Source organism: Ctenopharyngodon idella, chromosome 6, assembly GCF_019924925.1.
Source record: "Ctenopharyngodon idella isolate HZGC_01 chromosome 6, HZGC01, whole genome shotgun sequence".
Lineage (NCBI taxonomy): Eukaryota > Metazoa > Chordata > Actinopteri > Cypriniformes > Xenocyprididae > Ctenopharyngodon > Ctenopharyngodon idella.
Window position 1 is genome coordinate 8080595 of NC_067225.1, and position 27032 is coordinate 8107626.

Sequence of the window (27032 nt, forward strand, 5' to 3'; positions counted from 1 at the left end):
CAATTGCTAGAAAGTAACATGTGCTCAAAGCATTTTGGAGACAAAAGTTGACAGTTTAACAGGTATACCTTATCAACAAAACCAAAAAATTAAAGGGTTTCAATGAGCTGCCAAAAGACAATAGCCCCCTTCCCCCTGTTGAAATCCCATTATGTTAAAGGAAACCCACGCTCCTCCAGCAGACCTCCCACTGGGCCTCACTCTTTCTCTCTCTTTCTCCAAATAACTAGATAATTTGCATGCTAAGTATGGGTGGCTATTTTGTTGATAATGGTCAATGGAAGAGTGATATGCAGATTAAATGAGCAGGCAGGGGGATTTATTGTTTGAAGACTCAATCTCACATGGAGCAGGGAGGAGAGGAAGACAAGAAAGAAAGAGCAGAGTGAGATGGGGAGGAGGGTAAGAGGAAAATATTTCCAATAGAAAAAAAGCCAGTGTTTCATGAGATTCCAGATAGTTGCACAAGGCAATAAAGTAGTGATAGTGTCTCTTAAAGTTCCTCCCTCCCACTGAAAAAAGAGACTTTTGAATTGATTTAAGGTCATTTTAATTAATGAAAGAAGGAAGACTGTTTTGATGGAAGATTCCAAACATAGCTGTACTTCACTCCACGCTCCAAAAACACAAATACATCGATCTATCACCTTCCATACCGCAATTAACAGCGAAAAGTTCTGTTGTGACAGCTCCCACAAATCCTCACACTCCACCCCAGATACAGTGACACCTATCTGGCTGGTGTGTGTAAATCCAGCCCCAGGCTTGTGAGGCCTGCATGGAGGTTGGGCGTAACAGCTGTCTCTTGCATGTGTTTGAGAAGCCATGAATAAACAGAGAGAGCTACAAAAGCTGAGAGAGCCCGAGACCACACACGCACAGAACCCGAAACACTCTCTCACACTTCACAGTCGCCTTCTTCAGCTACACATGCTGCCAAACAAATGCTACTGCAACCTTGAAACGTTACCCAACAGGCCACATGCCTTCCTTATGTTTATCCTCCATGTGAAAGGCTAATGTGAAATCTTGACACTTTGTATTCACGATTTAGCGACTGTGTCATTTCATATAGCCTGTTGTGTGCATTTGTTTTTCCTCTCTTTATGTACAATCATCACAGTAACATAAATTTGATGATAGTGAATTACAGTAGATATCAGACTTTTTCAAAGCAATTTGCATTCAAGCACTTTTTTCAGTCTATGCATTCCCTTGGAATTGAACCCTTGACATTGCCATTGCTAGCATCATGCTCCTGACCTACATTAACACTATTGACAGACGGGGAACCTTATTTCACCAGCTACAGCGTGTTCCTGGATTGACATCTTTGTTGATCCTGGAACAACATTCCAATCAAACAGTCAGATTTGAGGGACAAGATTAGTTTATGTCAAGTTTAGGCTTACAACCAGGGTTAGGTGCTTCTACATCAGTGTACTCATGTATCAGTACATGACTTATGTGTAGGGTTAGGTTTAGGGGTAGGGATAGGGTTAGGATTAAAGGATTAGTTAAGCCAAAAATGAAAATTCTGTCATTTATTACTCACCCTCATGTCGTTCTACACCCGTAAGACCTTCATTCATCTTCGGAACACAAATTAAGATATTTTTGTTGAAATCCATTGGCTCAGTGAGGCCTGCATAGCCAGCAATGACTTATATAGTGATGGCCGATTTCAAAACACTGCTTCATGAAACTTCGGAGCATTATGAATCAGCGTGTCGAATCATGATTCGGATCGCGTATCAAACCGCCAAACTGCTGAAATCACGTGACTTTGGCGCTCCGAACCGCTGATTCAACACGCTGATTCATAACGCTCCGAAGCTTCAGGAAGCAGTATTTTGAAATCGGCCATCACTAAATAAGTCATTATTTTGTTTTTTTGGTGCACCAAAAATATTCTCGTCGCTTTATAATATTAATATTGAACCACTGTATTCACACAAACTGATTTAAATATGTTTTTAGTACATTAATGGATCTTGAGAGAGGAAATGCCATTGCTGTGAATGCAGGCCTCACTGAGCCATCGGATTTCAACAAAAATATCTTAATTTGCGTTCCGAAGATTAACAAAGGTCTTACGGGTGTGGAACGGCATGAGGGTGAGTAATAAATGACATTATTTTCATTTTTGGGTGAACTAACCCTTTAAATTTTCAGACAGAAATTTTGTCTTACTCGGCAAAATCACAGAAAAACTAAATTTCTTTGTTTCATATAGCTCTGCTATTTGCAATGATGTTCTGAGAGGGTTACTAGGATGTTACTAGTGCTTTGAGTGGTTGGTAGGGTGTCATTGGGCGGTTCGCCTCGCTGCCCTATGAAGGCACCTCACAAAACTGATTTCAAAGGCAGTGAAGGATACATCTATGCTGCCTTCAAAAATCAATCAGATGAAGGCATCTCATGACACAGGAAGTTAAGCTAACTTTGGATTTGGACGTGCCTTGATGCCTTCCTACCTTGTAATGAGTCCTCTGAAGGAAGAATTTTTAAGTTTTCGGATGCAGCCATGGACTACATTCCCCATAATCCTTTGCCTGGACTCATCAGCACTCATTGAATTCACCTGTGTCTCATTAGCCTCATTAGCTCACCCTACATAAGCCCTGGTCATTTCAGACACTCATTGCTAAGTCTTGTATGTGTCTCTACTGCATTTCTGAGTGCTCCTTTGATTATCTGTTCCCTGGTTTTGACTAGTGATGGGTAGATCTAGGCTTCGCAAAACACTGAAGCAGTTGAAGCAAATGTGCCATGTGTCGAGGCTTCGAAACAATCTGACACCTGTCTCCACGGCGACCCCTAGTGGTCAGAACAGTGTAAATGCAACAAAACTCAGGCCAAACATGCATAAAAACACTATCTATTGCAAAAGTTTTATTGAAAGTAAAATCTATCAAATGCAATTAGCTAATCATCTAATAAGATTAAATATATTTTCATCTAATAAGATTAAAAATATTTTTAATCAATTTTCAGGCCTTGTTATCTCTTGTAATCTCTTATTTGCTAAACAGGCAAATAAGAGATTAATAACTACCATTATTCATTTTAATTATTCTAATGTCTAATTAAAATATCTACAAATGTATAAAACTGATCAGAGAGCTGGTAAAACTATAGGGTAAAGCCCATAGACACTTGTTCAATAGTTCTCAGTGAATCTGCATGATTCATGGGTTCACTTTATCATCGCCCTCTACTGGTGAACCATTGAAATTTCGAACTGTTTCGAAACGTTTCGACGTAATCAAGCCTCGTTTACTGAAATCACGTGACTTTGGCAGTTTGATACACGCTCCGAATCACTGATTTGAAACAAAAGATTTATAAAGCTTCAGAGCTATATGAAGCAGTGTTTTGAAATCGACCATCACTAGTTTTGACCCTGTTGCCTGTTTTTCTGGATTTACCCTGTCTGACTGAGTTCCTACGCTGGTATGTTTGTTTATGACCTTTGCCTGGTTTTGGACTTTGATTGTGGACTACCCTTTCAATAAATACCGCGTTTGGATCCTCAACCTTTGCGTCTCCGAGCAGTTTATAAGAGTTCCCAGGAAGTTTGATAGCAAAATCAGCCTTGGAATAATTACAACTAATCCATCTGATGTTGGACTGATAAGATTTCCAGTAAGGACTGGACTATGCCAAAGACTTTATATATAGAAAGACGGTGCACTCGTATTATTATGAATGGGAGAAAGTGCAACCGCAATACGGCAGAATAAGTCCCGCCTTCTAAATAAGAGCCAGTCGCGATTGGTAAAGTCATCACATCACTGCAGCGGTTGTTAGAAGCTCCGGTGCCTATAGAAACAGTCAGACACGCGCTTCCTATAGAGATGCGCACTCAGGACTGCGCATGTGCATTCGTTTGATCCAGCCTGAAAAATACAGTTTTTTGTCATGATTTGAGAGTTTAGAAACAAAATTGATGAGACAGTTGTTAGATTTCACTGGTGATTTCAAATAGAAAAGAGATAAGAGCTCCACTTGCATGCCTGAGAGGCGTTTCAAAGATGGCTGCCGAGTGAAATGACTACTGAGAAGTATGACTTAAGTTTTCTTTTCACTTCTAACAAATCATTTTAAAGAGAGAGTGTTTTAAGGAGCTCAGAGGAGAGCTCAGGGATTTAGACTGGAGATAACTGTATAGTTATTCAGTATCCTTCAGTGTGTGGAGTGGATGATGACAGATGAATGGTTTAAATGGAATGTCCTCATGCATTCATCAGGATATCGGATGAGAACACTGAACACTGGAGACAGACGGCAGATTCATTTTTGTTTTGTGCTCAGGGATCCTGATGTTTTTCTGTAGGAATAAACTGGAACCGACTCTCCTCAAATTGCGCACACACATGCAAAAATAAACGAGTATGTGCACCATCGCAGATTGCTTTAATTTAGCTGTGAGTAATGGATCTCCACCACTGTATTGTGCACAGTTTATGAGTGAGTGTTGTTAGAGTACTTTTGTGTGACGTTTTTGGCTTGTATGTGTGTTTATACAGGCCTATACTATGGTATATTTGTCAGAGCTTTACTGACATCAGTAAGCACTTAATAGTTTCTACTTTACCTAACGGCGGTCTTATGACCTTGTGCTTTGACATTAATTAATATCATAAACCCATATAAAACCTTGCTGGCGCTGCAGTAACGTTAACAAGACCACATCAGAGTGACTTAAGCCTTGGAAAATACATACTGAGAGAGACCAAGCTCTCAGCTTTTCATTTCATGGCCTTGAGTCACTCCCGACAAAACTCTCTCCACCCACTGACTCCCGTGATGGAAACCAACACATACATTTCACAGACTTGCTGAAATGAGCTTTAGGGAGAAGGTGTAGGACACTAAAATGTCTGTGGAGAAGTCCAAGGCTAGTTGCTACCATTTTTACTCAAGTGAATATTTCTCATGGTGGGTTTATTTACTTTAAAGTCCTAGCAAAAAAGTGAAGAAAAAAAAAAGATTATTTTAAGAACTTTTCACTGAAAAGTTCTTTAGGAGACCGAAAATGTTTCTTCTATAGAACCTTTTAGAACATTTAAAGAACCTTTTGTGCAATGGAAAGGTTTTATGGAACCACTTTATCTTCATGGAACCACCGATGTCAATAAAGAACCTTTTTTTTGTTGTTTTTTTTGTTTTTAGGAGTGTTAAAGGATTAGTTCAGTTCAGAATGAAAATTTCCTCATAATTTACTCACACCCATGTCACCCAAGATGTTTATGTCTTTCTTTCTTCAGTTGAAAAGAAATTAAGGTTTTTGAGGAAAACATTACAGGATTTTTCTCCATATAGTGGACTTCACTGGGGTTCAACAGGTTGAAGGCCCAAATCGCAGTTTCAGTGTGGGCTCTACATGATCCCAGACGAGGAATAAGGGTCTTATCTAGTGAAACGATCAGTCATTTTCTAAAAAAAAAATAAAAATTGTATACTTTTTAACCACAAATGCTCATCTTGCACTGCTCTGCTCTGTGCCACGCAATACATAATCACATTGGTAACTGTTGAAGTCCACTATATGGAGAAAAATCCTGGAATGTTTTCCTCAAAAACATTAATTTCTTTTCGACTGTAGAAAGAAAGACAAACATCTTGGATGACATGGGGGTGAGTAAATTATCAGGAAATTTTAATTCTGAAGTGAACTAATCCTTTAGCAAAATTTAAATAATAAATTATGAAATACAAAACAACAACAACAACAAACAGTGTATTATATTATATAGTTATTAAATTATATTATTATATAGTGATCATTATATAATGGTCATTTTCCTTAATCTATCCAATATGTTGTTACTGTGTTCATTTGAGTGTTGTATTCATTATAATATTGAACATTCAAAATCAGCACTAGAGAAAATACGTTTCCCTTGTGACAACTAGCCCCGGTGTGGATAGCCATGCTCCTATTCTGTGAATTTGCGCACCCTCTCGTGGCTGGTGCAGGAACTGCAGGAGTGCTGCCTTTCAACATGGCTGGAGGAAAGGAAGAAAAACTGAGAGGTTTGATCTTCCTGTGTGTATATATAAAGCCCTTCAGGTTTAAATGAAATTCGATATCTTGAGAGCTTGTTGGAACATTGTGTTGCCCATTCACTGGTTTCATAACCAGACAGGAAGTATCTCTTCGTACAATCTTCATACAAAACTCCACAAGTTACACAACACACCTGAAACAGCATAATAAAAAAAGACACTCCTCATTTGTACCAAGGATTTTTGTATTATCATCTTATAACGTGTTTTCCATCCCGTTGTTGTCCCTCCATCTCGAGTGTGTTTAATGGATGGTTAGCATATTGACTAAAGAACTGGAACATTCATTATTTGTTGTATCATCGATTTCAGATTCAGCCGTAAAACAAAACAAACTGTGGTCAGTCATTGTACATGTCGGTCAGGTGGTATCTTCTTGTGTAAATGGGTGGCTACACTGACCAAAATCTGTAAACACGCTAATAGTCAAATGTTTAACTATATCATACCCATTTACACTGTAGAGTATATAAAATATGCTGTAAAAAATGACTAAAATTTTATATTATAATTTTTTTAAGACACTATATCTTTTTTCTACCCACTATTTGAGCAATTATTCATGTATAAACTTGAAGAGAAAAATAAAAGTATGTCTGTCAATAGAATAAAAGAATTTCCAACCAGTCTTTAGAAAGCAGAATGAAACAATACTATCAAATTCTATACATTTTTACTTATTTATTTTTATGTGATCCCCTGGAGGAATATGGGTCTTGTTTATGTGCAATTGGTGAAGTAAACTATTTTGCTTCTTAATTTTTAAAAACATTTGAGACATCGATGCACTACCACTAACCCACTTAAAGCTGTGGTTGAATATAATTTCACCTTTTTTTAAACTTTAGTTAGTGTGTAATGTTGCTTTTTGAGCATAAACAACAACTGCAAAGTTACGACGCTTAAAGTTCAAAGGAAAGGGAGATAATCGCTTTTTAAGGACTACAACAAATATGCTAATGACAGAAAATGCTAATCAATAACTTTAAGATAGTTAACTCCACATCAGCTACATAAATTCATCAACTAACCATTCAGAAACATCCTGTTGCATTCTACATGTTGTCACTTCTTCTTGAGTCTCTCCATCATTGTCTGACTCCGGTTTGAACATAAAAGGCTGAACAGTTTCTGACATTTTCAGTTAGTCTGCGTGAGGTAATCGGCACTGCTAACGTGAGCTCTGGAAACTCCGCCCTCTTCTTGGGAGCAGCAGCTCATTTGCATTTAAAGGGACACACACAAAAACGGAGCACTTTTGCTCACCCTCAAAAAGTGACAAATTTAACATGCTATAAAAAATTATTTGTGGGGTATTTTGAGCTAAAACTTCACATACACTCTCTGGGGACATCAGAGACTTGTTTTACATAAGTGGCATTATATGACCCCTTTAATCTAAAGAACAGACAAGCATTTATTGATGTAGTTTTTACAGTATTTATTCAGAAGTCAAGACACAGTGGGATTGTATACAATTTTATGAACATGTACACAATTTTCACAGTATTGCAGATTATGTTGAAGTGTGTGAATATACTCATCCATGTATGACATCAGCATTGAAACAGTGATTGTTTCTATTATTTGTATCTGTTATTTGTTGGTGACCAGTATTTCTGTACATCTCTCACAGCACATGTTTGAATCTCTGCATCTTATACATACATAGCTAATATGTAAAATGTAAATATACCGAAACAATTCTGATACAAACTTAGCTAAAAACAGTACTAAACATGTTTTGACATGGTGGCCACAGAAATATGAGTATGCGCTGTACAAAAACAGGTAATTTCAGGTGACACTCTCCAGGTGTTTTATGAATGCATACAAGTAATTTTTTTCACCTGCACACTGTACAATAGAGCTTTGAAATATTAGTAGGTATATTCTTCCACGCATTTTCATATCATATTCCCAATCCATCTCTCTCACACTCTCTCTCTTTTTAATGCAATATATACAAAAATGTAGTTACATATCAAAATTAATAAGTGCATTTAATTTAAACTTATTCACAAAGAAAGTGTGCTGTAAACAGACTCTGGACATCACTTTGCCGAGAGGCAGAAAGCAGACATATCTGATCCTCTCTCAATGAATATGATCTCAAAATACAGTGATAAATCAGCTTTGGATCGTCATGATCTACCACAAAAAGGTATTACTGGTTCAAAATGTAAAAACATGAGTCTTATGAAACTGAATCTGATATTCCTTAAGAAATATATTTGATTAATCTGATTTATATCTGAATAAACTACATACAAACTGACCGTCATGCTGCAACAGTGTCACGTTTACTCATGCTGGTGTGTTTTTGGTTTTCACAAGCACACCAACTATTTACAAATGCGAGTCTTTCACCAGCACTTGGCCAGCGGAGCAAGAGGTGATTTCGTTCGTCTGCTGGGGCTGAAGATATCCCTCGCTTCCGTCTCTAACCTCACGCCCGGCACCTTAAAGATGGACACGGCTGACGGAGAAAGAGAGAAGGTTACGGAAAGAGAAATGACAAGAGGAAGAAGACGTTTCTAAGATTGCATAATCTCTTTTCATCTAGAGTCGGTGTTGAAAAAGGTTGCCAGTTTTGACAGTAACTAAAAGGGATTTAACTTTGATCTTTTCTGAAACGGGACCGGATTAGCCTTTGAAGCTGGAATTGCGTGCATTCCGCTCATATAGTGAAATTCTCCAGCACTTACTGTCCCTTAGATGCATTAACGGAGGTGGAAGAGTGTTGAAATATGGGTGCAGCAATGCATCCTGGGCTGAAATCCTGTCCTTTGGAATCATCATCAGCATCTGCTGGGCCAGATCCTCCGTCTTATAAGGTAACTGAGCGAGTCTGAGCCAATGTACACACACACACACACACACATACAGAGAGCTATGGGTCAGACATCCATTAGAGGGGGTTGGTGGAAGGGAGATGAGGACCGCTATACAAAAACCCTTCTGTTCCCACTCGGAGCCAACACACACACACACACATACACGCACGAGCATGAATGCATGAACTGGTCTTACCTTTTCCAGACATCTCGAAATTGCTGGGGCTTGCAGGGCAGGAACCACTCTACAGGAACACAAAGAGTCCTCTTTTAGCTTAATAGACCACCAAAACATCCAACTCTGATCAGGTATCTTCACTCAGAGCATGTTAAGACAATGAGCCACGAGACAATCTTGAAAGCCTTCATCGTTTACTAATCCTTGTGTTGTTCCAAACCTATATGACTTTTGTGGAGGACAAAAAGAGATGTTTGGAAGAATGTTCACGCTGCTCTTTTCCATACAATGTCAGGGAGTGATGACTTGGGCTGCCAAGCTCCAAAAAGGATCATTATTAAAGTCGGAATAAGATGAAAATTCAATATCTATTTTGTAAATGCATGTTATAGATCTTAAGGTGAATGATTTATCCATGCATTTCATATTTTTTTGAGCTCGTAATGTTAATTCAAAATGCCTTCCGGTGAAATGACAGATTTCTCTCTGGTGACATATGTCAGATTTCTCTAATCATTTACAGTAGTTCTCTTAAACCCCGCCCCTTCACAATTGACTGCAATGAATTCTTGAATGAAATGCCCAAATCTCAAAATTCAATGTTCCTGTTCTACATTTGTTTCTTACAATAATTCATTACACTCCGATGAACATCACAATATGAAAGAAAAGATGGTTGCACTTTATTTTGTTGGTTCACTTTAGACATTCTACTGACTATAAGTAACTTTGTAACTACATGTCAACTAACTCTCATTAGAGTATCAGTAGACTGTTAGGTTAAAGCTGCAGTCCGTAAGTTTTGCCTCTTTGTCGCCATCTCTGTTTGAAACCTACAATTGCAGTTATTTGCGGAATTATCTTTATGTGGGTTGTGCATCGGCACGGCTCCTCAGCGCGGATGAATCTAATGTTTGCTGTCAGTCACCACATCAGTGTGGATGCTGTACTTTCACAGATTGTAGTCTTGGAAATATGACCAAAATAAGAATTTTCAACGGAAGTAAGTAACATGTCTGCCACTTTTGTTCTGACCAACTGAGAAAAAAAGCATTACAATAAATCGCGCTACCAATGGTGATTAAATCTAATGATCGCTTAGCTCGGATCACGTCAAAGCGTGCAAATTATTATTATTGTTATACTTTATTCTCAAATTGTTAATGTTAACAACATCAGCATTGCGTGACTATGTGTATTTAGTGTGTATTAGCGTTACCTGTAGATTTCAGTTTCTGTAGCCACTCCGCAGTCCAACATCTTTTGCTTTTGACTACGGGTAAATCTTCAGTTGTCACGGATTTTTGCCATTTGGACCTTTCTGGATTACAATCCGCCATCAAAATGATGTTTAATTATTGCAGCTGCTGTGAGAAAAGGCTATAAATGATCCGCCTCACATGTCATATAGCCTACTAGCTGGGACTCCTTCTTTGTGTAAACAGACGTGACGTAATGACGCAAAGACGATGACTGCATGCTCGAATTTCCCACAGAAACCCACCAGTACCGATTTTATTATAATACATTATTACAAGCTTACCGTTGTGAATCGGGTTAAGGTAAGGAGATAGTCTTGAACACTGGCTGGTTATGTAAAAATTGAATTTTTTAACCAAAAAAAGTTACGGACTGCAGCTTTAAGGTAAGGTGTTAGGGTTTGGGTTAGTTGACATGTAGTTGCAAAGTTACTTATAGTCAGTAGAATGTCTGTTGGGGGACCATAAAAATAAAGTGTTAGCAGATATTAAGCAGACAGTCTATTCACACTGGTAGTTGACATGTAGTTGCAAAGTTACGTATAGTTAGTAGAATGTCTAAAGTGAACCATCGAAATAAAGTGTTACCAAAAAGATCTGTTGCTACCTCCATTTCACTTTATTTTAAAGTACCATACAATAAAACATAACTTTAAAGTCTAATTTGTGCTTCTCTATATTCAACTGTTTATGAGCTGAACCAGAACCAATGGCAGTTGGTATCACTACTGTCATACCTTTGCATGACATTTTTTTTTTTTTTTTTTTACAGTTTTTTATAACAAAGGAAACCTGAGCTCCTGAAATAACATTATGAAATCATTACGGGATTTATGTATGTTTATTTATGCAGCAGCAGCATATATTACATGCTCACAGCAGCGTGTCGGTGTATCTGTTAGCAGCAGCAAGTCCATACTTGCTCTCATACCTTCAGCAACAGCAGTGTAGCAGATCTAGTCCTCCAAGACCAAATACAGCAACATTGCCATATTCAATAAAATGCTAAAACTATTCCGAGTTGTCATTATTCAAATATCGTTATCGTGAAATAAAATGACTTATACTGTAAAATGAGATTTTGATCAATATAACAGTAATACTAAAATAACACAGTTTTTTTTTTAACTTCCAGTTTTGGGTAAACTATTAATTTAAGAACTTTTATTAACATTCAAGGAAACTTTCAAACCACTCCGAAATGTTTTTTGCTATAAAGAACTTCTGAAGAACCTTTATTATGAGTGTCCTTCTGTCAGTGGCTGTGGTCACGGGCCACCCGGTCATTCTTGGCTGAAACCTGAGGCCACACTTACGCTTCAGCACACCTGGATATACCTGAGAGACCACAGCGGGTTCATGTAGCTTCTCTCCAACACATGGTACACACACACACAGTGCAGCCTGAAGCTTGGGTAAACCCAGATTCATGGAGAAACACAGAAAGGAAGGCCTGCCAGCAGTTTACCTACCACACACATCATCTCCATCAGTACCCACACACTCTAAATGAGGCATGTTTCCCAAAGCCACCTCACATTGCTCATTTGTGCACCTGTGTAATAAGTTTGCACTTTATTTCCAGGACTGCAGTGGAAAGACATCAACCCCCTTCCTGCATGAGTGTGTGAAGGTGTGTGTTTGTGTCTGACTCGAAGGTGTCAAGTCAACTCATGGCCAACAAAACCGCTAACAGAACACCTATACACACAAAATGATTTATATTGGAAGCACAGCTTCAGCACAACTTTGTGAATTTGTTCTAGCAAATTTCTGTTTGTATGACTGCATGTTATTAAAACGACAGACCCTTGGCAACAAGTTTACACCCTCACATAGCCAAACACCCACACACGTACACGTTGAGTTTCCATGTTTTATGGGGACTTTCTATAGACATAATAATTTTTATACTGTACAAACTGTACAATCTATCCCCTAAACCTACCCCTAAACACAACCCTCAGAGAAAACCTTCTGCATTTTTACATGTTAAAAAAACATCACTTAGTATGATTTAGCAGCTGTTTTCCTCATGGGGACTAAAAGATGTCCCCACAACATCAAAGATTTCTGGTATTGCCCTCCTTATGGGGACATTTTGTCCCCACAATGTACACACACACACACACGTTGGGTTTCCATGTTTTATGTGGACATTCCATAGACGTAATGGTTTTTATACTATCCCCCTACACTAACCCTACCCCTAAACCTACCCATCACAGAAAACTTTCTGCTATGCTGATCTTCGTGGTGAAAAAAAATGTCCTCACAAGGTAAAAATTTACTGGTATTACTATACTTGTGTACCAGATGTCCCCATAACGTAGGGAATACCAGGACCACACACAAATCCTGTCATCATTTACATTACGACTTTCTTCCATGGAACACAAAAGTAGAAATTTTTTTAAAAATTTGGTGCACAAAAGTACAAATTTAAATTTGCATATTGAACTTTTACAATGTAAAAGTAAGTCATTTTCTTGTGAATGTGCCAGACTTCAGATTTATTATCTGCTGTAAGGTAAATAACTAGAAGAATATAAAAGTGCAGTAAATAATGCAACTATTTTGCGCTACAATCTATGTGTTTATGATTACAATAATAAATTAAAATTGTATGATAATAAATTCCAGTTTGCAATGTCAAGCAGCATAATGGATATTTTTTTGTACAGCTAAAATAACTGGAAGCACCTGACACAGAAGTCTTGCACATTCAAGTTACCAATGGCCGCTTTTACATTAAAAATAATGGAGAGCACATTATTGTATTGTATATGTTACAGTTGATAACATATAAATAGCCAATATTAAAATTCTACACAATTCTGTTCAAATATATTAAAATAAAACACTAAAAACAAGTGAGTTTAGGCATCTCAACACTGCAATGTACAATATGAAAAATGGATATTCATATTGGGATCTACTAAAGATTACATTTAACAGTGTTATTAAATTCTTAGTGGTGAGAAACTCCTTTCAGTTTCCTGCCACTTATGAGTTGTCATGGTGATTCATTTAATCAGCACAGGTGTTTGTCATTTTAGAATTGCTTTATTTATTTCTTACTTTTATTCACTCATCTACTGTTTTTAAGAGTCACAGACGGTTCCCAAAGTTTGAGTACCTGAATATATTAGGTAGCCCTATTTCTAGACCTGCAAATCAATTGGCATTTTGATAATGAATTCAAATTTTTATAGTTATGCCAAGCTCTAAAATATTTTATTGGGTAGAAATTTTAGGTAAAATTTTAAAATAAATCCTTATCCTTAAATCCTTCAATCATAATCAACTAGAAAAGTCATGGGGCCTTTGAATATTGTTGTGGACAATGATGGGCCTTGGAGTCAAAAATGTTGAGAACCACTGACGTAAAAGAAACCATAAAAGTTTTATGAAAGATTTGTGGGTTTAATTTCAAACTTTAGAGGCCATGAGATGAGACATGCAAGAATCAATGGCTTTGACTCTACTGACGTCAAAAGTAGTGTGATGCACCTGCATTTAAAAAGTCTCTGAATGAGATTTGAGAGCTATGAATTAGGGGAAGATTATCAATGACTAACAACTTAATTTGAAACATAATTTCAATAATTTGTTTGTGTTCCATAGAAGAAAAATTCATAAAGGTTTGGAATGACATGAGGGTGAGTACATGATGACAGAATTTTCATCTTGGGGTGAACTCTTTAAAGGGTTAGTTCACCCAAAAATGAAAATAATGTCATTTATTACTCACCCTCATGTCATTCCACACCCGTAAGACCTTTGTTTATCTTCAGAACACAAATTAAGATATTGTTGATGAAATTCAATGGCTCAGTGAAACACTGCTTCATGAAGCTTCTGAGCTTTATGAATCTTTTGTTTCGAATTAGTGATTCGGATCTCCTATCAAACGGAGATTGAAATCTGCTGAAATCACGTGACTTTGCCGCTCCGATCCACTGATTTGATTCGTAAAGCTCTGAATCAGTGTTTTGAAATCAGCCCATCACTAGATATTGTTGAAAAGTCGTTATTTTGTTTTTTTGGCGCACAAAAAGTATTCTCATCACTTTATAATATTAAGATAGAACCACTGTACTCACATTCAAAACTGTTTTACATATGTTTTTAGTACCTTTATGGACCTTGAGAGGCTTTGCTGTCAATACAGGCCTCACTGAGTCATCGGATTTTATCAAAAATATCTTAATTTGTGTTCTGAAGATGAACGAAGGTCTTACGGGTGTAGAACGACATGAGGGTGAGTAATAAACAACATTATTATCATTTTTTGGTGAACTAACCCTTTAAGGACCTATTTCTTCCTGATCTAAGTCCTAAAATTACTTTCATTGTTGTAACATAATATAATCAAGCTTATTGAATCATATTAAAACATTTCTTTGACTTAAATAAATTCATTTAGATGTTAAACATGAAGTACATTTTTATGTAACTAACACATACCCTGACACAAGCATTTAATGAATGAGACAAATCTGTTGAGGCAGGAAATCACCTCTCATAGCAGACACATCTGAGATTACAGTACAGAGACAGATGAAAGAAGGATTTTGCACACACCTGGTTTATAGTTTGGCAGATCACTGACACCTGGCCAGCTCTCCTCGGTCGGGACCCCGAGGACCTCAGAAGGAAAGAAGATGAGAGATGAATAAAGGGAGGAGAGGAGGATAAATAAATGGATAGAAGAGAAATTTCACACGATTATAGTATATTCTCAAAAATAGACTCACTGTCCAAATCTTCAGCAGCTGCTCAAAGACATCAGCAACTCCAGGAAACGCTGGTGACCCCTGTAGCATCTCAATAAAAATGCAGCCGGCTCCCCTAAAGAGACACATATATCTATATACTGTATACTTATGAGTCAGACATTACTGTTGCTCTCACTATTATGATCCTTTCTAAGAAGAATGTGTGTGTGTGTGCAGGGACTCACCAGATGTCCAGGGCTGTGGAGTAATCAGTAGAGCCCATGAGAACATCTGGTGGGCGGTACCATAAAGTCACGACCTCGGCAGAGTACGTTTGGCACGGTATGGATTTAGATCGGGCCAGACCTGAAGCAACAAGAGGCCCACCATAGTTTAGAATGCATGATTATTTAGTGTGTGAGTGTTTGCATGTGTGTAGTTTAAAGGGGTCCTTGATTATGATTTAACTTATTTAACTTTAGTTAGTGTGTCATGTTGCTGTTTGAGCATAAACAACATCTGCAAAGTTACAACGCTCGAAGTTCAATGAGAGAGGGAGACATTTTCTTTTACAGAAATCACTTTTTAAAGACTACAACAAACGGCTGGTAGGGACTACAACGAATTTCTTCCTGGGTTGGTGACATCACAAACCCCAAAATTCAAATAAACCCTGCCCCCGGGAACACGCAACAAAGAGGGGTGAGGCCATGTTGGGCTGCTTTAGAGAAGAGGAAGAGTTGTTGTAGTAGAGTGTTTTTGACACGCCGGACTGCTTCACAAACGAGGGTCAATTCAACGCTGGATTTACACAAAAGATTAACATGACGGCACATGCTAGTCGATGAGTTGAATCAACTCCACAGCAACTACATAAATTTATCCAATAACAGCTTCCAGATGGATTCTAAAAATTGTAACTTCTTCCTGAGTCTCTCCATCAGTGTCCGACAATGTAAGGCTGAACACCGTTACTGACAATCCTCATTTTCGCTGCTTGAGATTCTCCAGCTTTGTTGTTGTTGAGCAACTGAAGCGTGAGCTGTTAAAGCTCCGCACTCTTCTGGAAAGGGGGCCGGGAGCAGCAGCTCATTGGCATTTAAAGGGACACACACACAAAAACTGGATGTTTTTGCTCACACCCAAATAGGGCAAAGCTATAATAAATGATCTGCGGGGTATTTTGAGCTGAAACTTCACAGACACATTCTGGGGACACCAGAGACTTATATTACATCTTGTAAAAGGGGCATTATTGGTCCCCTTTAAATGAAACCTACCAAAATCGGCTAATTTGAGTTCTCCCAAATAGCTGATGAGCAAATTCTGAGGTTTGAGGTCTCGATGCAGAATTCTTCTGCTGTGAATGTAAGACAATCCTCGCAGCAACTGAAACATGAAGAGCTGAAGAAACAAATGGAGAAAGTGTGAGAAAGCCAGCTCATTATTTTTGACCTTGTGTGTTTCTGTACATTTACATGTTTGTTTACCCTGATATTGTATGAGTGAAGTCCACCAGGATGCTGAATCATGTATTGAGCCAGATCTGTTTGCTGAAGAGTTAAAGAGAAAGATGTAAAATATTTAAAAATATTTTTAATTATTTATGTAAAATCGCGACTTCTAACGTCTTAGACTCACCACATACTCAAAGACAAAGGTGAGAGACTCTCGCGTGTGGATGATGTCGTGGAGAAGGACTATGTTGGCATGTTTAAGGCCTTTTAACAAGGAGGCTGGGAATAATCACAAATAAAATGGGAATACGGCATCAACAAGTGCAGTACAATCACATATTTAGAGGAGAGTGGGGTAAGATGAGCCACTTTTCACTCTCAAGAAAGGGAAATTAGTCATTATATACACCAGCGTTCAAAACTTTGGGGTCGACAAGATATTTTAATGTTTTTGAAAGAAGTTTCTTATGCATTTATTTGGTCAACAATACAGTAATAACAGTAATATAGTGAAATATTTTTTACAATTTAAAATAACTATTTTCTACCTTAATATATTTATTTATTAAATATGTATTAATATTAATGTAATTTATTCCTGTGAATTTTCAGCATCATTACTACAGTCTGTAACATGATCCTTCAGAAATCATTCTAATATGCTGATTTGCTGCTCAAGAAACATTTATTATTATTATTATTATTATTATTATCAATATTGAAAATAGTTGTGATGCCTAATATTTTGTGGAAACTGGAATACATGTTTTTTTTTTGTTCAGTTTTCAAAAGAACAGCATTTATTTGAAATATAAATATATTATTATAGATGTCTATTATTAATTATTAAAAATCTGAATTATAAATGTCTCTGCTGTTATTTTTGATAAATTGAATGTGTCCTTGATGAATAAAACTATTAATTTTGTTCAAAAAACAACAACAACAACAACAAAAAGTTACTGACCTCAAACTTTTGAATGGTAGTATGACAGAACATAGAAATATAACATCTAAAAAATAAAAATATGAACATAAATATGTTGTTTCTATAAAAACAGTTTTTAATGCACTATTCCATTAATCATATTTCCATCACAGATGGAAAGCACTTTTGTTTCTTGGCTGTGTGTGTGTGTGTGTTATGCTATTGCAGTACCTTCTCTAATAGCAGTGAATGGAATTCCTTCTTCGGTTTTCATGTGAATCACCTTTAAAGCCACAAGATGACCATTTATCCTGTCATAAACACAGAAAAACCTCAGCATAATCCACAAACATACATCTGCTGGTAACAGTTTACCTAAGAAAGTAGAATAAACACCATCACAAGCTCTTCCTTTTGCTAAGCTAAAGTGTACTTTGAAAAGTGACAAATGTAAGTTGTAGAAAATACACATTTAAAATTTCAGCAAAAAGCCTTTATCTTGTATTTTTGTCTGATTAAATGTGAAGAGAATGTGCCCTTGGTCTAATAACACCTGCCTATGACTATAGTATGCAGCAAATCATAGTTCCTGGCCGTGAGGTAAATTAAAGCCTATTGGCTATCAACAGAAAGCCTAATGACTTTCAATGGAAGGACAGAAATCTCTCAGAATGCATTTATCTTCATTTGTGTTTTGAAGAAGTTATATGGGTTTGGAACGACATGAGAGGCACATTTTTGGGCGAACTATCCCTTTAAGTACATCATACAATTCATGAAAAAAAAAAAAAAACATTTCACCTGCTGTGGGGTTTAATCATCTGTAACTGAGGTAACATTGTTCTTTTAACCACATAAACAAGCAAAAACGTTGGTAAACGTAAAGCTTTCTATCCTAAAACATCTGCACAGTGATGAATGGGAGCTGTTACTTATTAAAACTCATTTGCTGTTCTCTGTTCAGTTGAAGCCTCAGGCGAGTATACATATGTTGCAGGATGACCTTATAAAATGAATCCATGTAAAACAAGCTGCTACAGAAAAACTCAAGGAATGCCTACAGGGAGGCAGTGAAAAGAATCATTTGCTGTCTATTATACAGAAGAACAAAGCCACAGGGTGGTCTTTCTGATTATGTGCTTGCCAACTGAATACTGCCATAAAAGTAAAACATTCATCTTGCCTCAGTGAATAAATGTAGTCCTACTGGCAACATCTAATTGAGCTCTATTAATTATACTATTGATTTCCAGTTAGAGTTTGTGTCTGTGTGAGTGTTCACATATGACTACTAACCTGCTAATTCCTTTGTAAACTGTGGCATATGTGCCCTCTCCTAGTTTTTCAAGATTTAGATAAGATGTTGCATTCCCAAACTGCAGGCCAGTTTTCTGTGAATGAAACACACACACTGTTATTTCACCAAGCAACTGCCATTGAAATGAAGGAGAATGTCAACTGATAGCTTTTTCCAGGTAGCAATTATAGACCCCCTTTAGATTATATTTTATACTAAAAACAACTAAACAATAAATTAGTTAACATTTTCGTGTTACAGCCTATATGTCATTCTATGCAAACCATAAAAAATAGCACTTCCAAAGTAAAAAAGTATATATAATATATATAATATAATAGTCAGAAAGAAAACTCTTTTTTTTCTCTTTTCTTTTTTTTTTTTTTTAATGGAACAGTTTATTGTACCTTAAGACAAAATATAAAAGTCTAAAAAAAATTGGGACAGGTAAATTGGGACACTTTTTGTCATGGAGTTCACAGGAAAAAATGTCCCAGTTATCCTAAATTAACCCTATGTGTTTCATCAGGCTTTTATGGCCCCTTTAGTATTACATTGTGAGAATATGGAGCTCATACTCGAGGAGAAAAAACACATACATTTTTTTCGGAGCAAAATAATGCAATTTGCTGCAGATGTTATTTATATGGCAAAAAAGGAAGAGGAAATTACATAAAATGCATATAAATATCAGTTGTCACTCTGTATCTCCCAATAACATGTCTTAGTAATATTATATTTAAATGCTTAGTTTTATGATCAAAGCTCTGTAGTTTTTATTGTGGGGGGCAAAACATATAATGCAATGCAGTACAATGACGACTTTATCATATTTGATACTCACTTTTTAACATAATTTACCTAAAAAATGAAGTAGGGATACTCCAGTAAATTCAGGGTTCCTACACATTTACCAATTCAAAATTCCACACTTTTCTAGACTCAAATTTCCAAACCTCTTTGTAGTTTTTCAGACCATATTTAACATAACTGGTTCATACTGCATTATTTTCAACTTTATATTTGGTACAGAGCACAGTCATCTGTAAATATTTTTACTTTCTGAGGGTTTTTTATTCATTTATTTTTTCTTTGAAGTGACAAAAAATAGAGCCCTTAAAATAAAAAATAAAAAATAAATAAAATATATACAGACTTTTGCATGCACATGAGAAACCTTTTTGTGCCCTCGAGAAACTATTCACATGCGGGATTTTTTTGTGTGCTTACACATTATGATTTCTAGTTTATACTATAACCTACTTCCTTTGTGTGTCACTGCCATCTTACTATGAAGAAAACGAGACCATGGATGCACATGAATTAAGAGAGATCTATTTGCTCAAAATTTGGCTTTCCATAGGGCAGTACCTCTAATACCAAGGCCTAATGTCCAATTTAATGCATCCTCTGTGGCGGCGGAGAAACCATGAAACGAAATGGGCTGATGGCACAATACAGCTGTGTACATTGTCTTATTTGCCAAGTTCAAGGGTCTATAAAAAAGACTGATACTGTAAAAAAGTGTTCAAAATTTGGCTTTCATTAGGGCAGTACATCCTATTTCAAGGCCTTAGGTCTGCTTTAACGCATACTCTGTGGCGGCCGAGAAACCACACCGCAAAATGGGCTGATGGCACAATAGGTGGCTCAGTGTGCGTTGTCTTACAGTACATGTTTAATGGTTTCTCGTGCACACACATAAGTCTGTATATTTTGTATTTTTGCAAAGGTCCTTTTAGAGGCTCTGTAATACGGTGCTAAGAATATTGTGAGAAGAAACCCAAAATGCTTATAACCTGCATTTTTGCATAATGAAAAAGTTCACCTTGAATTTTCTAAATAGGGGCAATAGTCAGGAAATGCAAATATTTTGACATACTCTGCTTTCTTTTTTCCATACTTTTCCAGACCTGGAAATTACTTTTATCAAATTCCATACTTTTCCAAACTTTGTAGGAACCCTGTAAATCTAAGTTGCTTCTGTCCAGTATATGTTCATCTTGAAACATTTATTCTTATGTTTACTTCATATGTAACACTTTACAATAAGGTTCATTAGTTAACATTAGTTAACTACATTAGTTAATATGAACTAATAATGAATATTACATAGTTAATGCACTGTGAACTAACATGAACAAACAATGATCAACTGTGTTTTTATTAACTAGCATTACCAAAGAATAATAAATACTTTAACAAATGTGTTGCTCATTGTTAGTTCATGTTTGTTTACATTAATGTTACAATACATTAACTAATGTTAACAAACGAGACCTTATTGTAAAGTGTTACCACTTCATAGAAATCATTAAAGATTTCAGAGCAAAAAGATGTGTGTAAGACGACCTGAAGGGGGACGTTTTTTTATACTAAAAGGCCTTTTATTTGCTAAAAAAGTATAAACCATCAATCAGATGACAGAATGCATGTAGTAGATTGTGCACAACAGGTTTTGATCATGTTGATAATTCAGAGGCCTTATAAATTAATGTATCTAATATTATACAGTAGCCTTTATAGAGTTAACATTACTTTCAATGTGACATAATTACAGTTTATAATAAGTAACAATATTGTAATGTGTTACTGATAACATTCCTCAATACTTCACATGGCTGTGTATGTCTCTGTGTAGCTGTGGACATGCTTAAAACACATGTTGTGTATTGTTGTATGTCTGAGTTGTATTAGTGTGTCCCTCACCCACTGGAACTCTTGCTGGAAGCTCTTTCCTCCCATAGGATCGCTGTTACTGCGGCCCCTCTGAACTCTGAGCCGTCGCACCTGCAGCGTGTGAAACCAGTGCGGCTGTGGTTTCTCCACCCCATCCAGCTCACCCAGCTGAAATCAGAGACGAAGATAGAGAGAGAGAGAAAGAAATACACAGGGACAGTTTGATCTATATCAGGTACAGTGTGAGATGTTATTACAACCTGTTTCGCTGATACAGCCGTCTTGCTATATCCATCACATCTGTCTGTGTGTGTACGTGTGTGAACCGTGTCCTCATATTCAGGTCTACGTGGCTTCAGGATTGTCATTTATACCAGCTCAGAACCCAAATATGCTGTACATGCAGATGATTACAGATAGGGTTGCAAAATTCCAGGAATTTTCAAAGCTGGAAACTTTCCATGGGAATTAACGGGAATATATGGGAATTAATGGGAATTAATGAGAATAAACAGGGAATTTGCAAAATTGCAGGTTAGCCTATAACAGGGTACTTAAATGTAGTTGAAAAAAAACAACATCTTGCAGCATAATTTTGGTTAAAACAACCAGATTTAATGCAATTTCAGTTTGACAATTTCAGTTTGAACCCTGACATTCACAGAGCACACTACTTACTGCAGGGCTATTGAGGCCACACCCCCTGCATGCACTGTGCATTCCCCTAGTCCATAACGTACAAATTTGATCAAAAACACAGAAAAAACAGTAATATTGTGAAATATAACCACAATTTAAAATAATGGTTTTCTATTTTAATATACATTAAAATATAATTTATTTCTGTGATGCAAAGCTGAATTTTCAGCATCATTACTTCAGTCTTCAGTGTCACATGATCCTTCAGAAGTTATTCTAATATGCTAATTTGATACTCAATTATCAATGTAGGAAACAGTTGTGCTACTTAATATTTTTTATAACCTGTGATACTTTTTTTCAGGATTCTTTGATGAATAAAAATTTAAAGAACAGCATTTATTTAAAATAGAAATCTTTTTTAACAACATACACTACCGGTCAAAATTTTGGGGTCAGTCATTTTTTCCTTTTTTTGAAAGAAATGAATACTTTTATTCAGCAAGGATGTGTGAAATTGATAAAAAGTGATATCAAAGTGATATTGTTAGAAAAGATTTCTATTTTGAATAAATGCTGTTCTTTTTAACTTTTTATTCAATGAATCCTGAAAAAAGTATTACAGGTTCCAAAAAAATATCCAACATTGACAATAACTCAAAATCAGAGTATCAAATCAGCATATTAGAATGATTTCTGAAGGATCATGTGACATTGAAATAAATAACACATAACAATTGCTGCAATAAAAATATTTATTTTACATAGTTACTAAATTAGAATTAATTGAATGCGAAAAAGAAATTTAATGTTATGACCAAATAAAATGTTTATATTTATGTTTGTATATGATACATTTTATATAAATATTATACATTTATATAAATTTCCCAAAATTTCCAATGAATTCCCATAAATTCTCATAAATTCCCGTAAATTCCCATAAATTCCCGTAAATTCCTGTTAAGTTTCCAAATTGGAATATTTCCAAAATTCCCCAGGTTAAGTTCCTGTGGAAAGTTTCCAGAAATATCTCAGAAACTTTCCGCCCCTTTGCAGCCCTAATTACAGACCTCACAGATCTTCAGCAGGGAGATATGCATAAATACATTGGCGGTCGAAAGTTTGAAATAATTTTAAAAAATGTTCATGTTTTTGAAAGAAGTCTCTTCTGCTCACAAAGGTTGATTTTTTTTGATTAAAAATACAGTACATGATCCTTCAGAAATCTTAACCAGAGATGACGATGGCGACTTGGAACTGGACGGAACCAGCGGTGACTGTAGACTAACAAATATTTCCTCATCCAGCTCATCCAACACCAATTCCGTTGAGCTCCAGCTTTGTTTATGTACCTTTTTTTGCCGTGGGCTGTAATTTCAGCAATTTCATGCTATTGGAACACTGCGCAGCCATGGTGTATTTTTGTAACAACAGCAGACGAAGCACTAAGGTGTAACGCAGATAATATCAGAATGTCCTGACACAGAAGTCTCTTTTAGCGCTCATGTTCCCTATTTCTGCCTCTTTGCCTAAATTTAGTTAATTTGAGTGATTTCATTGCACACAGGGACAACTGACACTCTCAGAATGGACTTCAGGTTTAGCTGTACAGAATGTGCTGTAACCAGTCAATTATATCGTCAGTTAATTTGGAACTAAACGGCTGTACAGTTTATCTTAAGACTCCTCTTCAATCAAACACATTATTTTTGACTCTCAATAATTGCTTGGCAACAACATAAGAACACTAAAATGGAAATGCTAAAATAGCTTAACCCATTTGACATACAGTAAATGTTGCTTTAAAACAGTATTCAAAATAATCAGACCTATTTCTCAATGACATTAAAAGTTAGTGACATTTTTACGGGACATTCTTTTATGATGTTACAAATGTCAATGTTATTGTAATTCAAAAGACAAGACATCATCATTTATCCCTGTTTGATGTCACACACACTCCTTCTCACACACACACATACACACACACACACACACGGACACACACACCCATCTGACCTCAGCGACTGGGAGGGAGGACACACTCCAAGTTTTTGATGGTTTTTCTTCTGTTTTCATTGCTTCTTTTATCTCTTCTACTCTCATCTCAAACATTTCCTCTTTTTTTCCTCTTCTGACTTCATTTGTTTTATCTCCACAACACCAACAACATCTCCTTAAGCACACGGACGCCCAGACCCGCATTCTCCATAGGAAATCCTCCATCTCCAAATCTTCTCCTCTCTCACTTACTCTCTCTATCTCTGATTAAGCCCTATAACTCATATGACTTGCATGAGAAAGTGTGTGTGTGCGTGTGTGTGCGTGTCTGCAGGCCTGGTCTTATGACTCCATCTTCCATCCATGAGAGCCAAACACAAACAGCCATGTTATATTTGCTAAGGGGAACAAACGCGTCCATTCAACCACAGGAGAGAAAAACATGATGGGACGGACAGTGAGAAATGGTGATTGTGAGAGAGAAATAAGAGAATAAAAGAACGCAAGTGTGAGAGGGAACCCATACCATACAGTCACATCTATACAGTGGTTTTCAGACTTTATAAAGACGTTTCTCATGAGACTGAGTTGAACTTCAGTGTCGTCATGATGGAAGTCAGCTGGATCTCCTTACTCTGTCCACACGCTATGGTTCATCTCTCTCTACTCACTCTACGATAACTTTTTTATGTTGTCAATTCAAATATATTGGACAAATTAATTGGATAAACTCAGTAAATTAAGTTTCGTTTACTTAAATAAATAAAAAAATAATAATTTTGATTAATGTAAAAACAGTAATATTGCATAAAGCTGAATTTTCAGAAGCCATCACGCCAGTCTTAAGTGTCACATGATCCTTCACACAAAAAAAATTAGGCCTAAATTTAAGATTTATGTATTTGAATTGCATATAACATTTTTATCCATTTGTATTATACAGTTTTAACATAAAAAACCTGAAAAACTCAATGTGATGCATATTTGTCAGTCATACATAAAAGTAACAGGTAAGAAAGATGTAAGATTTCTGCACTCAAAAAAAAAAAAAAAATCGAGATTAAAAGAACAGCATTTTTTTTAAATAGGAGAGAGAGAGAGAGAGAGAGACAGAGAGAGAAATTTAAATATAAATAAAGTTAATATTTACTTAGTTTTAATATTAAGATATTAGGATATTTTGTTAAATTAAATTACATTCATACATGTGTAAGTGTCAATGTATGTGTGTTTGAGTGTGTGTTTTTCTATTCTCGTGCTCTGGTGAGTCTGGACATTACTTGTAGGCAACTGGGGTTGCTGGAGTGTAATCATTTAGAGAGAGAATGATGGATGTTTTCCCTGTTCTTTATTGACTTTGGCTATCTGGACTCTGTGCCCAGATGGGACATACTCGATTGAGCAAGGAATGAGACGCCAATTACTGACAGGAGAAAAGTCCATGCTGTGCGCAGCTATGCTGCCCGTCTCTATGATAAAATACTAGCCTACTACGTACTCAATTCTGTGCAGTATATACTGAATTCTGCTAAAAATAGTATGCAAAACAACATATTTTGCAATAATAAAACATGCTGCATTGTTGTCACATGTTCTTCAAAATAAAATGGTTATTGTGCACAAGTTAGGACAGGGTCTATTGGCTCAACTGTATACTGAATATTTTAGCACAGACAGTAGATAGCATGCATACAGGAAATGTGCATACTGTGTGTATTATATACTGCAGAACTAAGAGTAGAATTCTAGTGTGTCATTCCAAATATAACCTCTCTATCTTTCCCCCAGTAGAGGGCAGTGCTGCATCCGCCCCCTTAACAATCTTGTTCTTTTGCCTTTCCTCCTCTCTGTTTTTCTCTCCCTATAGGGGGTAGTGTTGTATTCCTTCCTTCCACCTCCAGCTGTCATCTGTCCTGTCTCTGTGGGTGGAGGGATGTTTGTTTGTGCTCATAACATGTTGTGTAATGTCATGTCGAATATTCTTACCTCCTCATAGCCCAGATGTCTTTGCTTTAACCCTGTAAAACATGAAAGAGCAGTTTAGATGTGTGATAAATGGCTTGACTGTTTGTAATGGTTTTATGAAGATATTTAAAGAACTTTTCATAGGAACAGTATGCAATCCTACTACTATTATGTTAGATGAGTGTGTGTGTGTGTGTGTGTGTGTGTGTGTGTGTGTGTGTGTGCTTATCAAATCAGATGAATGCATGTAAGAGAGTATATATTATAAATATATTTTACATTTCACAGACAAGGCTTAAGCTAGTCCTAGACTAAAATGCATGTTTCAGCTTTTTTAACTGAAAGAAACTTTCACTGACATTTCTTAAAATATGTCAGTGTCATTGTTTTGTCTCTTGATACACACCAGTAATGTTTTTTTTCTAGGGAAGCCCTGTCTGTGAAACCGGGCCTGAATTGTATATTATATTTAATTTGTATTTAATTTACATATTTAGATTATAATTAATAATATTTTAGATATTTAATAACTATATATTATAATTTAATATATATTATATATACATTTAAAAACATGAATAAATTAAAATAATGTTCAACCCAAGATCAAGAAAAGTTGGGACATTTTGTAAAATGCAATAAAGAATCTGTGATTTGTTAATTCTCTTGAACCTTTATTTAACTGACAAAAGTACAAAGAAAAGACTGTAAATGTTTTCACTGACCAACTTGATTGTATTTTGTAAATATAAACAAATTTTGATATTGATGGCTGCAACACACTCCAAAAAATTTGGGACAGAGGCATGTTTACCACTGTGTCATATCACCTTTCCTTTTAACTTTTTAATCATTTGGGAATTGAGGATATTAATTGTTGAAGTTTTGCAAGTGGAATTTTTGCCCAATCTCGCCTGACTCTAGACATCTGCTCAACAGTCTGTGGTCATCGTTGTCTGATTCTCCTTTTCATGAGGGGCCATAAATATTCAA

The 27032-nt window shown here is 36.3% G+C and overlaps 1 protein-coding gene across 1 annotated transcript in view; it reads right to left on the reverse strand.

Annotated features, from left to right (window-relative positions):
* Positions 1-7501: 7501 nt before the first annotated feature.
* Positions 7502-27032, reverse strand: part of cdk15 (cyclin-dependent kinase 15) — a 29649-nt gene continuing 10118 nt past the window's right edge. The window contains exons 2-14 of the mRNA XM_051898050.1: positions 26061-26092; positions 21462-21599; positions 18752-18846; positions 17687-17766; positions 16712-16806; positions 16561-16623; positions 16351-16474; positions 15316-15436; positions 15110-15203; positions 14937-15000; positions 9109-9157; positions 8784-8926; positions 7502-8554 (exon numbers count right to left, since the gene is read on the reverse strand). Of these exons, the coding sequence (XP_051754010.1) occupies positions 8442-8554; positions 8784-8926; positions 9109-9157; positions 14937-15000; positions 15110-15203; positions 15316-15436; positions 16351-16474; positions 16561-16623; positions 16712-16806; positions 17687-17766; positions 18752-18846; positions 21462-21599; positions 26061-26092 (1211 nt within the window). The 3' untranslated portion in view covers positions 7502-8441. The remainder of the gene's footprint in view (positions 8555-8783; positions 8927-9108; positions 9158-14936; positions 15001-15109; positions 15204-15315; positions 15437-16350; positions 16475-16560; positions 16624-16711; positions 16807-17686; positions 17767-18751; positions 18847-21461; positions 21600-26060; positions 26093-27032) is intronic.